Source organism: Rhinoderma darwinii, chromosome 5, assembly GCF_050947455.1.
Source record: "Rhinoderma darwinii isolate aRhiDar2 chromosome 5, aRhiDar2.hap1, whole genome shotgun sequence".
Classification (NCBI taxonomy): domain Eukaryota; kingdom Metazoa; phylum Chordata; class Amphibia; order Anura; family Rhinodermatidae; genus Rhinoderma; species Rhinoderma darwinii.
In genome coordinates this window covers 311,576,001-311,587,594 of record NC_134691.1, presented here as the reverse complement: position 1 = coordinate 311,587,594, position 11,594 = coordinate 311,576,001, and the positions used below count along the sequence as shown (strand labels likewise).

The 11,594-nt window shown below is 45.7% G+C and overlaps 1 protein-coding gene across 1 annotated transcript; it reads right to left on the bottom strand.

The window, feature by feature from the left end:
• Positions 1-960: 960 nt before the first annotated feature.
• Positions 961-2,299, bottom strand: LOC142652608 (uncharacterized). The gene is made up of 3 exons (XM_075828265.1): positions 2,098-2,299; positions 1,740-1,893; positions 961-1,624 (listed from the first exon to the last, which is right to left on the bottom strand). Exons 1-3 carry the CDS (start codon positions 2,279-2,281, stop codon positions 961-963), a joined length of 1,002 nt encoding a protein of 333 aa, XP_075684380.1. The 5' UTR covers positions 2,282-2,299.
• Between the last annotated feature and the right edge of the window lie 9,295 nt (positions 2,300-11,594).

The window sequence follows — 11,594 nt, the reverse complement described above, 5'->3', positions numbered from 1 at the left end:
TCATAACTTGGCCAAAAATGCTAGTTTTTTAAAAATAAAAACGTTACTGTAATCTACATTGCAGCGCCTATCTGCTGCAATAGCAGATAGGGGCTGCAAAATCTGGTGACAGAGCCTCTTTAACAGTGGGGACGGTGTTCTTTGGGTCATAGGCAGCATTTCTCTTCCTCCAAACACGGCGAGTTGAATTAATGCCAAAGAGCTCAATTTTAGGCCTCGTTTACACGAGCGTGTGCGTTTTGCGCGCGCAAAAAACGCTGCGTTTTGCGCGCGTTGGCATTGCGTTTTGCCTGCGTATACGCAGCGTTGTTGCGTTTTAAACGCGCGCATGACTAGCGTTTGCAACGCGCGTCAAAAACGCAGAGGAGATTCATGCCAGGCCAGCCTACAAATAGGCCAGCTGGCCCAACCCCTGCTTGCTGGGAGAAGCAGGTTTAGCACCTTAATCTCCGCCTCTGCCGAGCTCGTCGATGTGTGTACATCTGTCTGGGTTTGAGCAGGACTTTCTAAAGTTGGCAACCTTCTTTCTGGAGATAGAATGTTGTGTGGGCGAAAGTTTGGAAAGGCCAATTGCTAGTGTACATAGTTTGCCTCGGGGCCCATGACAGCACCTAAACGTCCGCACCTCTTGCAAACCATATCAAACCCCGAGTGATTACCTAAAACCTCATATGACGTGTGTATTCATTGGACCCAAATCCCAGAGGTGTGCGAGGGTATAGGCCAAGGAAATGTGGGCCAAACATTGTGTGGAGGGCTATCAATGAAAAACCACACGAAATATAACCATTCAACATTAAAGTTTTTAATACAGGGTTTTGCAAAAGCCCAAAAATGTTTCCTCAAACAAAAAACACCAACATGGTGTATAATATCGATCCAACACAAAAACAGGACGGCGAGTTGGCATCCCTGCACCCACAAATAGTGTGGCGTCCCAAATTGCGGCCTCCAACACACTTAAAGGTGTTGGTACTGGTGGCCCGGGGACGAATAGGCCTGCATTTCAGCACCACTATGCTGGACCTGGAGCTGTGTAGGTTGTTCCTCGGCAGCATAGTGGTGCTGATGTTGTCCGGGGTATGTTGGCCCAGGGAAGTGGGGAGCCATAGGGCGCATATACGGATGCGGGCGGTGCATCTGGGGGCCTGGGTGGAATGGGCCCGGCACCTGGGGCGTGGTGGCCGGCATGGCTGTACTGCGCCACTGTTCAATGGCCGTGAAGCACACATGCGGATTGTGGGGCGGTCTGGAAGCGTCGATCAACGTCACGATCGACGCTTGCAGACGGCCCATACGGTCCATGGGGACCAGCCGGAGGAGGGGAACGATGCTTCGGCCAAAGGCGTCGTTCCCGTCCTCTTCAGCGGCTCGCCGTAGATAGTCCAGGACACGGGCATCTACTTGCCCCGCTGCGGAGGCCTGTTGAGCACGGGCCCGGCGAGTGCGGGCACGCACGGGGCGCTCCTCTGCCGGAGAGGCGACGGCCCGTGCGGACTGGCCAGGGGCGGGCTCCAGGGGTGTCGGCTCTGGGCTAGGGGGCAGGACAGGGGCAGCAGGAGGTTCCGGCCGAGACTCGCCCACGTCTGTCTCTTCTGCGGTATCCTCCAAATTGTCTGTGGTTCTAGAAAGAGGAAATTACGTTAGAACAGAATATCTAACAATGCCTACAACAACACGATGGCAAACAGGACATGGGCGAACACACATTAGACACATGCAATGGCAGAAACTCTTACGTGCGCATCTCCATGATGTCCTTCAAGAACATCAGCTGTTGGGTATACATATACGGTCGCTTGCGAGATGCGCCATCCCCGCTGCGTCCCCTTTCACCCATTTCACGCCGGAATTGGTCACGGCAGCTCCGCCACCGTGTTTTGATCTCTTGGACTGTTGGAGTTAAAAAACAGATATCATGCCATCAGACCTATGACCTCTCACTTTAAATTAAGGGCCCTGCACTGCCAATTACGTGGTACACGGTGATGCGCCTGCTCCACAAAAGTTTCTCGTGAAAATGCGCAGAAGACACATACAGGGCCCCAGTTCTTCAAAAGGGATGTCATGCTTTGGCAGAAAATGCCTGGTACTCACCCAACCGACTGCGGTCACGGGTTCGGCCACTCTCCCACTCCTGGCCAAACAGCTCCTTTGCCACCTCCTCCCAGGCGTCCTCCTTGGCCGTCCGGTTGTGGTACGCCTCCGAGCGAGTGTCCCAAATTTCGGGGTGTCCCTGGACCAGGACGAGGAGGCGCTCCACGTCCATCCCACGCGGCATGGCAGCAGATGTTGACAGTGGAAGATACCTGCACAGTCTCCAGTCACAAGCCCTGCCCACTCGCAGTGGAAACTCAAGCACTTCCTGGTTTTAGTTTGCTTTGTCCAGCTTTATAGACTGTTGTTCATGGACATAACAAGTGATGCGTGATTTTCGCGCATGCAACGCAGGAGCGTCCGTGTGGCATGCGTTGTTTTCACGCACCCATTGACTTCAATGGGTGCGTGATGCGCGAAAAACGCACGATTTTAGAACATGTCGTGAGTTTTACGCAACGCACGCGCACTGCGCAAAATTCACGCATCGTCTAAACAGCCCCATAGACTATTATAGGTGCGTACGACACGCGTGAAAAGCACGCGCGTCGCACGCGCGTATAATACGCTCGTGTAAATGAGGCCTTAGTCTCATCTGACCACAGCACCTTCTCCCAATCACTCTCAGAATCATCCAGATGTTCATTTTTAAACTTCAGACGGGCCTGTACATGTGCCTTCTTGAGCAGGGGGACCTTGCGGGCACTGCAGGATTTTAATCCATTACGGCGTAATGTGTTACCAATGGTTTTCTTGGTGACTGTGGTCTCAGCTGCCTTGAGATCATTAACAATTTCCCCCCGTGTAGTTTTCGACTGAGCTCTCACCTTCCTCAGGATCAAAGATACCCCACGAGGTGAGATTTTGCATGGAGCCCCAGATCGATGCCGATTGACAGTCATTTTGTATGTCTTCCATTTTCTTACTATTGCACCAACAGTTGTCTCATTCTCACCCAGCGTCTTACTTATGGTTTTGTAGCCCATTCCAGCCTTGTGCAGGTCTATGATCTTGTCCCTGACATCCTTAGAAAGCTCTTTGGTCTTGCCCATGTTGTAGAGGTTAGAGTCAGACTGATTAATTGAGTCTGTGGACAGGAGTCTTTTATACAGGTGACCATGTAAGACAGCTGTCTTTACTGCAGGCACCAAGTTGATTTGGAGCGTGTAACTGGTCTGGAGGAGGCTGAACTCTTAATGGTTTGTAGGGGATCAAATACTTATTTCCCTGTGCACAATGCAAATAAATAGATATAATTTTGACAATGTGATTTTCTGTTTTTTTTTCTATATAATCTATCTCTCACTGGTAAAATTAACCTAGCCTAAAAATTCTAGACTGTTCATGACTTTGATAGTGGTCAAACTTACAAAATCAGCAAGGGATCAAATACTTATTTCCTTCACTGTATGTTTAATTATGTTTATATTATCTCATTATTTTATAGTTTTGAAATGTATGGCTATAACTCCCCTGACATATTCTTCCTCTTCTGTTTTGGCCGACTATCTAATGTGTCGGGGCAGATGTCGGTGAATGAAGGAACGTGCATGTTGAATTTTTACATTCTCTATCCTTTGTACCAGCAGGACATCATTTTCCCCCTAAGGCCTTATTCACACAAGTGATTTGTCTAATTTGAGTCCTCAAAAAAACGGGTCATTTTTCATGCATAAGACTGTTCATGTAGCGTCAGTGTGGTTTACGGTTTTCTATTCTTTTGTATCACTTTTTCTAATCCGGGTTTCTCTTCTGCAAGCACTTCCTTGTGTCACTTTTCTTTTTTTCTATGCATCTCTTTAACAACTGTGTGATAAAGGAACAGCACGCAGATGTCGTCCGAGCGCTGTCTGTTTTTTTCATGCAACCATGATCTTTAATGGACGAGTCTGATCTGCTAAATAAGACCAAAATAGGACATGCAGTGAGTTTCTCGCAACAGCCATCACGATCCGATGTTTGAATAGCCCCATTGAATTGCATATGTCAATGTGCTGTCCGTTGTTAAAACGGACAGCACACTGACGAGAGACACGCTCAAGGGAATATGGCCTAAGGGTGAATTCACACGAGGCAGTTTTGCTGTGTTTTTTGCAGCGTGGCAAAAAAAAACCATTGCGTGTTTGTTTACCATGAATTTTAGTGTGGAAAACGGCAACACTGCTGCAAATCGCGGTAAAAACACATTCATTTTTGCAGTGCGGTTCTCGGCTGTGCAGTAAAAAAGTGTCGAAACCGTGTGAATACACCCTTAGGCCATGTTTACATGAAGGATGTTTCCTAAGAAAAAATCTGATGTGGATTTGGCCGAAATTCCGAAGTTTACCCTTGGATTTCTGCGGTTTTGCAGCATAAACGTCTGTGTTTCTGAACGCAGACTATCACTATTCAATGGGGTTAATCTGCTTGCGGCTACCTGAATACTGCGGAATATGAATCAAGACTTTTTGAACACGCTTTTTTAATCCCACTTCCTGAAAATTCCACCTTGTATGAAGAATGCGTTGGTTTCCTATTGAAATCAAAGGGAGTGTAATGACAGGGATAGGGAAAAGACAAGTGAGCCCTAAACTACTCGCCACTCAGTCCCTGCCTACTTGCAACGACCCGTCCTAGGCGACGGGGTACAACTGGGCGACGGTCCCTACACTCAGTAAGTGCACGACAGACAACCAGACAAGGAAACACAGAACAAAGGGAAACGGGGCAGTTGCCCACGGCAACACCGTGAGCAACAAGAGAGGTGAACGAGCCGAGTCAAACCAGGAGTGTACGAGGTGCCAAACGCAGAGCAGGAGAGTAGTGAACAAGCCGAGTCAAACCAGGAGTGTACGAGGTACCAAACGCAGAGCAGAAGAGTAGTCAGTAAGCCAGGGTCAATACGAAGCAGGGACAAGTAGTTCAAGAAGCTGCAGCAGGGCCAGGAAACCAACAGAGAAGAATCACAAGCAAGAAGGAACAGGAAAGGCAGGTATAAATAGACAGAGGGCGGGAGCTAGCTCCGTCTGGCCAGGCTGTGATAGGCACTCCCACTCCTAAGCCTGCCATCCTGAGTGGTGGAAGATGGAGTCAGTCTCACAGACATAGAAGCAGGTGCAGACTGATTACCTATGGGCGTGGATACAGAAGCTGTGCCTGGCAGATCCTTAACCGGGAGGCTATTTAATTCTGATGCATAAAACGTGTTGGCCTTGTGTTTTTTTTTTTTTTATGATCATGGAACTTCTTGGTGACTGTTATAATATTATTGTAATATTATCTATCTATCTATCTATCTATCTATCTATCTATCTATCTATCTATCTATCTATCTATCTATAGGAGCAGGGAATTGGCCGGGATCCAGGGGTAGGACACGCCTCCCTGACAGTGCGAGCGCCGCCATTGAGTAACAGAACAGCGACGAACGGCTGTTCTGTTACTCCAAAGCTGCAAGAGAAGAGCCGGGCGCTTAGGTTAGTTGACTTATCCTGCCCAACTGGTTCCCGACCGCTGGCTGTATTTTTACGGCCAGCGGTCAGGGACGGGTCCTTAAAACCCGAGCCATAGACTTTCTACGGCTCGGGTTTTAACTTGCTGCCCGTGCGATCGGGCAGCTGAATGTCGGGTCTCCGGCTGTCAGTGACTGCCGGGGACCCTGAGGAGAAGATAGAAGCAGCTTTCGCTGCTTCCGTCTTCTCTGATGTCTTTTTACACAGCGCTCAATGAACGCTGTGTAAAGGAATAGAGACAGCAGCGGCGCTGTCTCTATTCCTGCCGGTGATCATGTGACTGGTCACTTGATCGCCGGGTGCCTTTAGTGGCAGACTGTTGCTGGGTCTTACTAGACCCAGCACAGCCCTATTAGTGACAATCGTGACTATGAGAGGGCTGATTTCCCCTGTAACTGGGGCTGCTGTGCAGCCCCAGTTACAGTGGAAAAAGATGGTGTAAAAGAAAGAAAAAAAATATATAAAGTTCCCCAAAGGTCTTTTTTGACCTTTGAGGGACAGACCATAGTAATAAAAAAATAATAAAGGAAAGTGCAAAAAAAAAAAATAATAATAAATACACATAAAATACCCACCCCAAAAAAAAACGTTACCCCCGCCAATCATTGTTGTAACGCTAGCGCTGACCCAATTACCCTAATATAGACATGTAATATATTAAAATTTACGGTAGACAATGACGATCACAAATAAAAGGTCTATTTTAGGGTAAAACTATGTTATTACCCAAAAAAATAGCTGAAACGTAAAAAAGCTTATTTTTTTTACTATTATTTTCAAACTTTATGAATAAAAATTCTAAAATAGCAAAAAAGGTGTGTATAAAAACGAAACCTGCATTGTCTACGGAAAAAACGTCGCAAAAATCACGTCGGTTGTATTTTTTTAAAATAAAAATGTGTGTTTGGTGCAACTTTGTAATTACATTTTATTAAAAAATATGTTAGCTTTTTGAGATACAGCTGCTTTGTACCCTGTATCCGTCAGGTCAGCAGGACTGACGGGATCAGTGAAACGGGCCCTGCGCTAAATTATAATCTTCGATGTGATAGATTTGAGGTGGATCCTGCGTGTCACTGATCCTGTCAGTCCTGCTGACCTGACGGATACAGGATACAAAGCAGCCGTATCTCAAAAAGTAAAAATATTTTTTAATAAAATCAACCAATCACACTGATACACACACACATACTATATATATATATATATATATATATATATATATATATATAAAAATATATATATATATATATAATTATAATATAAAGTTTTTAAATGTGTACATAACCTTGTGGCTTTATATACAAGGGGGAGCGCTGTGAGGCACTATATACAAGGGGGAGCGCTGTGTGGCACTATATACAAGAGTGAGCGCTGTGAGGTACAATATACAAGGGGGAGCACTGTGTGGTACAATATACAAGGGGAACCGATAAAAACACAGGGACATATACAAAAACACCGACAAAGGCCATACTTACAAATGGACACAGCCAGGCCAGAAATGCTGATGAAAGGGCGAGCAGGTGCTTTAAATAATAATAGCCACTCCCACTAGTCTTGAGGGGAGTGGTGTGTGGTGCATGGGATGTGTAGTAAGAAATAATAAATGAATAGTGTGTGTGCAAGTGTAATACTATAAGTGAAATATAGGGGGCAGTAATAAATGAAGTGCCTCAATAGAAATAAATGGATAATGGGGTGCAAGTGAGTGAAACATGGAGGGATAGTGTGTACGTCATGAGGCACAACGTGTATAGCCAGGTAGAAGCCTATTTGTGACGCCTTGATAATTCATAGAGCGGGCTACCCTGCTTGCTATGCCAAACAACAACACACCATGCTCTCCCAGCATCAAAGACCCGGCTGTGTCCAAGAGAAGCGAATATACATAATAATGAAAAATACCTGGGGTATTGGTAATCATTTTGGCCAAAAGGACGCAAGCTCGCAATCCACGACAAGGATCCCCAGACTTGCGAGTCCCTAACTCCTAAACTGGAACAGAACGTTCCTGATGCACAAACAGAACCGATAAAAACACAGGGACATATACAAAAACACCGACAAAGGCCATACTTACAAATGGACACAGCCAGGCCAGAAATGCTGATGAAAGGGCGAGCAGGTGCTTTAAATAATAATAGCCACTCCCACTAGTCTTGAGGGGAGTGGTGTGTGGTGCATGGGATGTGTAGTAAGAAATAATAAATGAATAGTGTGTGTGCAAGTGTAATACTATAAGTGAAATATAGGGGGCAGTAATAAATGAAGTGCCTCAATAGAAATAAATGGATAATGGGGTGCAAGTGAGTGAAACATGGAGGGATAGTGTGTACGTCATGAGGCACAACGTGTATAGCCAGGTAGAAGCCTATTTGTGACGCCTTGATAATTCATAGAGCGGGCTACCCTGCTTGCTATGCCAAACAACACACCATGCTCTCCCAGCATCAAAGACCCGGCTGTGTCCAAGAGAAGCGAATATACATAATAATGAAAAATACCTGGGGTATTGGTAATCATTTTGGCCAAAAGGACGCAAGCTCGCAATCCACGACAAGGATCCCCAGACTTGCGAGTCCCTAACTCCTAAACTGGAACAGAACGTTCCTGATGCACAAACAGAACCGATAAAAACACAGGGACATATACAAAAACACCGACAAAGGCCATACTTACAAATGGACACAGCCAGGCCAGAAATGCTGATGAAAGGGCGAGCAGGTGCTTTAAATAATAATAGCCACTCCCACTAGTCTTGAGGGGAGTGGTGTGTGGTGCATGGGATGTGTAGTAAGAAATAATAAATGAATAGTGTGTGTGCAAGTGTAATACTATAAGTGAAATATAGGGGGCAGTAATAAATGAAGTGCCTCAATAGAAATGATGCTGGGAGAGCATGGTGTGTTGTTGTTTGGCATAGCAAGCAGGGTAGCCCGCTCTATGAATTATCAAGGCGTCACAAATAGGCTTCTACCTGGCTATACACGTTGTGCCTCATGACGTACACACTATCCCTCCATGTTTCACTCACTTGCACCCCATTATCCATTTATTTCTATTGAGGCACTTCATTTATTACTGCCCCCTATATTTCACTTATAGTATTACACTTGCACACACACTATTCATTTATTATTTCTTACTACACATCCCATGCACCACACACCACTCCCCTCAAGACTAGTGGGAGTGGCTATTATTATTTAAAGCACCTGCTCGCCCTTTCATCAGCATTTCTGGCCTGGCTGTGTCCATTTGTAAGTATGGCCTTTGTCGGTGTTTTTGTATATGTCCCTGTGTTTTTATCGGTTCTGTTTGTGCATCAGGAACGTTCTGTTCCAGTTTAGGAGTTAGGGACTCGCAAGTCTGGGGATCCTTGTCGTGGATTGCGAGCTTGCGTCCTTTTGGCCAAAATGATTACCAATACCCCAGGTATTTTTCATTATTATGTATATTCGCTTCTCTTGGACACAGCCGGGTCTTTGATGCTGGGAGAGCATGGTGTGTTGTTGTTTGGCATAGCAAGCAGGGTAGCCCGCTCTATGAATTATCAAGGCGTCACAAATAGGCTTCTACCTGGCTATACACGTTGTGCCTCATGACGTACACACTATCCCTCCATGTTTCACTCACTTGCACCCCATTATCCATTTATTTCTATTGAGGCACTTCATTTATTACTGCCCCCTATATTTCACTTATAGTATTACACTTGCACACACACTATTCATTTATTATTTCTTACTACACATCCCATGCACCACACACCACTCCCCTCAAGACTAGTGGGAGTGGCTATTATTATTTAAAGCACCTGCTCGCCCTTTCATCAGCATTTCTGGCCTGGCTGTGTCCATTTGTAAGTATGGCCTTTGTCGGTGTTTTTGTATATGTCCCTGTGTTTTTATCGGTTCTGTTTGTGCATCAGGAACGTTCTGTTCCAGTTTAGGAGTTAGGGACTCGCAAGTCTGGGGATCCTTGTCGTGGATTGCGAGCTTGCGTCCTTTTGGCCAAAATGATTACCAATACCCCAGGTATTTTTCATTATTATGTATATTCGCTTCTCTTGGACACAGCCGGGTCTTTGATGCTGGGAGAGCATGGTGTGTTGTTGTTTGGCATAGCAAGCAGGGTAGCCCGCTCTATGAATTATCAAGGCGTCACAAATAGGCTTCTACCTGGCTATACACGTTGTGCCTCATGACGTACACACTATCCCTCCATGTTTCACTCACTTGCACCCCATTATCCATTTATTTCTATTGAGGCACTTCATTTATTACTGCCCCCTATATTTCACTTATAGTATTACACTTGCACACACACTATTCATTTATTATTTCTTACTACACATCCCATGCACCACACACCACTCCCCTCAAGACTAGTGGGAGTGGCTATTATTATTTAAAGCACCTGCTCGCCCTTTCATCAGCATTTCTGGCCTGGCTGTGTCCATTTGTAAGTATGGCCTTTGTCGGTGTTTTTACAATATACAAGGGGGAGCGCTGTGAGGCACTATATACAAGGGGGAGCGCTGTGTGCCACTATATACAAGGGGGAGCGCTGTGAGGCACTATATACAAGGGGGAGCGCTGTGAGGCACTATATACAAGGGGGAGCGCTGTGTGGCACTATATACAAGGGGGAGCGCTGTGTGGTACTATATACAAGGGGGGGCTGTGTAGTGCTATCCACAGTGGTATGTGTGTGGCGCTCTTTATAGGGGGGCTTTTTGGTGCTATTTACAAGAGGGGGAGGGCTGTGTGGCGCTCTCTACAGGGGGGCTGTATGGCACTATCTATAGGGGGCTGTGTGTAACGCTCTCTACGAGGGGGATGTGTGATATATAGAGGGGGCTGTGTATGGCGATATCTATGGGGGTGTGTAATATCTACAGGGGCTGTGTGTGGCACTATGTACAGGGGGCTGTGTGTATGTGGCGTTTTACAGTGTGTGGTATTATATTCAGGCGCACAGTGTTTGGTGCTATTATATTTAGGGGTACAGTATGTGGCACCATAATAACTTTATTTTCGTTTATAGGTGTGGAAATGTTGGAAAAGTGAGGAGACGTCTGAGTGGCAAATTCTGCAGAAATGAGTCATGGCCGGGAGAAGTCGTCATGAGCGCTGGACCGGATGGAGAAGAAAAGAGGAAAAAAACTACTAGAATCTGAGACGTCGTCACCTGTGAGTCACTAGATTTATAGAGAATCTGTCACCTCTCCTGACATGTTTATTATAGGAAATCCTTGTATTTCACAAAAAGTCTTTCTACAGTCCAGGACCGATAGACAATTCCCCTTGTCAGGAGGTTGTGTCCCTGCACAGTGTGATACTGTCAGTATGTAGGGACACCGCGCTGTGACAAGGGAAATCGTAACACTGTTAATGCTTGCCCAAAAAGGTAGTGTTAAAAATAGTTACGGCGCGGCAGGGCGGCGGTGAGGAAGGGGGGCCCAAGTTTGGATAACAGCCCAGGGCCCATGGTCTACTTAATCCGCCACTGTCCTATCTATCTATCTATCTATCTATCTATCTATCTATCTATCTATCTATCTATCTATCGAGTTGTTTTTTAAGTAAGTGCCTTACAGGTAAACCTACAGTTTTCAGGCCCAAATCCTCCCTTAATTTGTCTTCTCCGCTCTCCATACTGTAGGTTTGAAGGTTTCTGTGTTCCAACAGGAAAGTTAATTATAGTCTGGGTCAAAAACATTCAGTCACTTGTATCTGATTTATGAAATCCTGAAAACATAACCTGTTGCAGATTGTTGACAACCAGAATTAAGAAGCCGGCTACAGCATGTCACCTGCATACAATGGATGATTTACGCACATCTGCGTTTTCACTTTTCGGAAGGAGAAGGCAGAATACAATTTTCTTCATCTCTTCCCTCCTCTCAGTAATAATAATAATTTGCGATATTTGGACGGAATATTTTTCCTCTGAATAATCAGTGAGAGGGGTTTGTGACTTTATTTTCCTATAACTGAC

What these genes read in the sequence shown, in the direction of transcription:
- LOC142652608 (XM_075828265.1), bottom strand. Translation starts at nt 2,281, where the DNA reads ATGCCGCGTGGGATGGACGTGGAGCGCCTCCTCGTCCTGGTCCAGGGA. An exon ending in CCGTGACCGCAGTCGGTTGG is followed by an intron (nt 1,894 to 2,097) that starts GTGAGTACCAGG and finishes TAACTCCAACAG; the next exon opens with TCCAAGAGATCAAAACACGG. An exon ending in GACATCATGGAGATGCGCAC is followed by an intron (nt 1,625 to 1,739) that starts GTAAGAGTTTCT and finishes TCCTCTTTCTAG; the next exon opens with AACCACAGACAATTTGGAGG.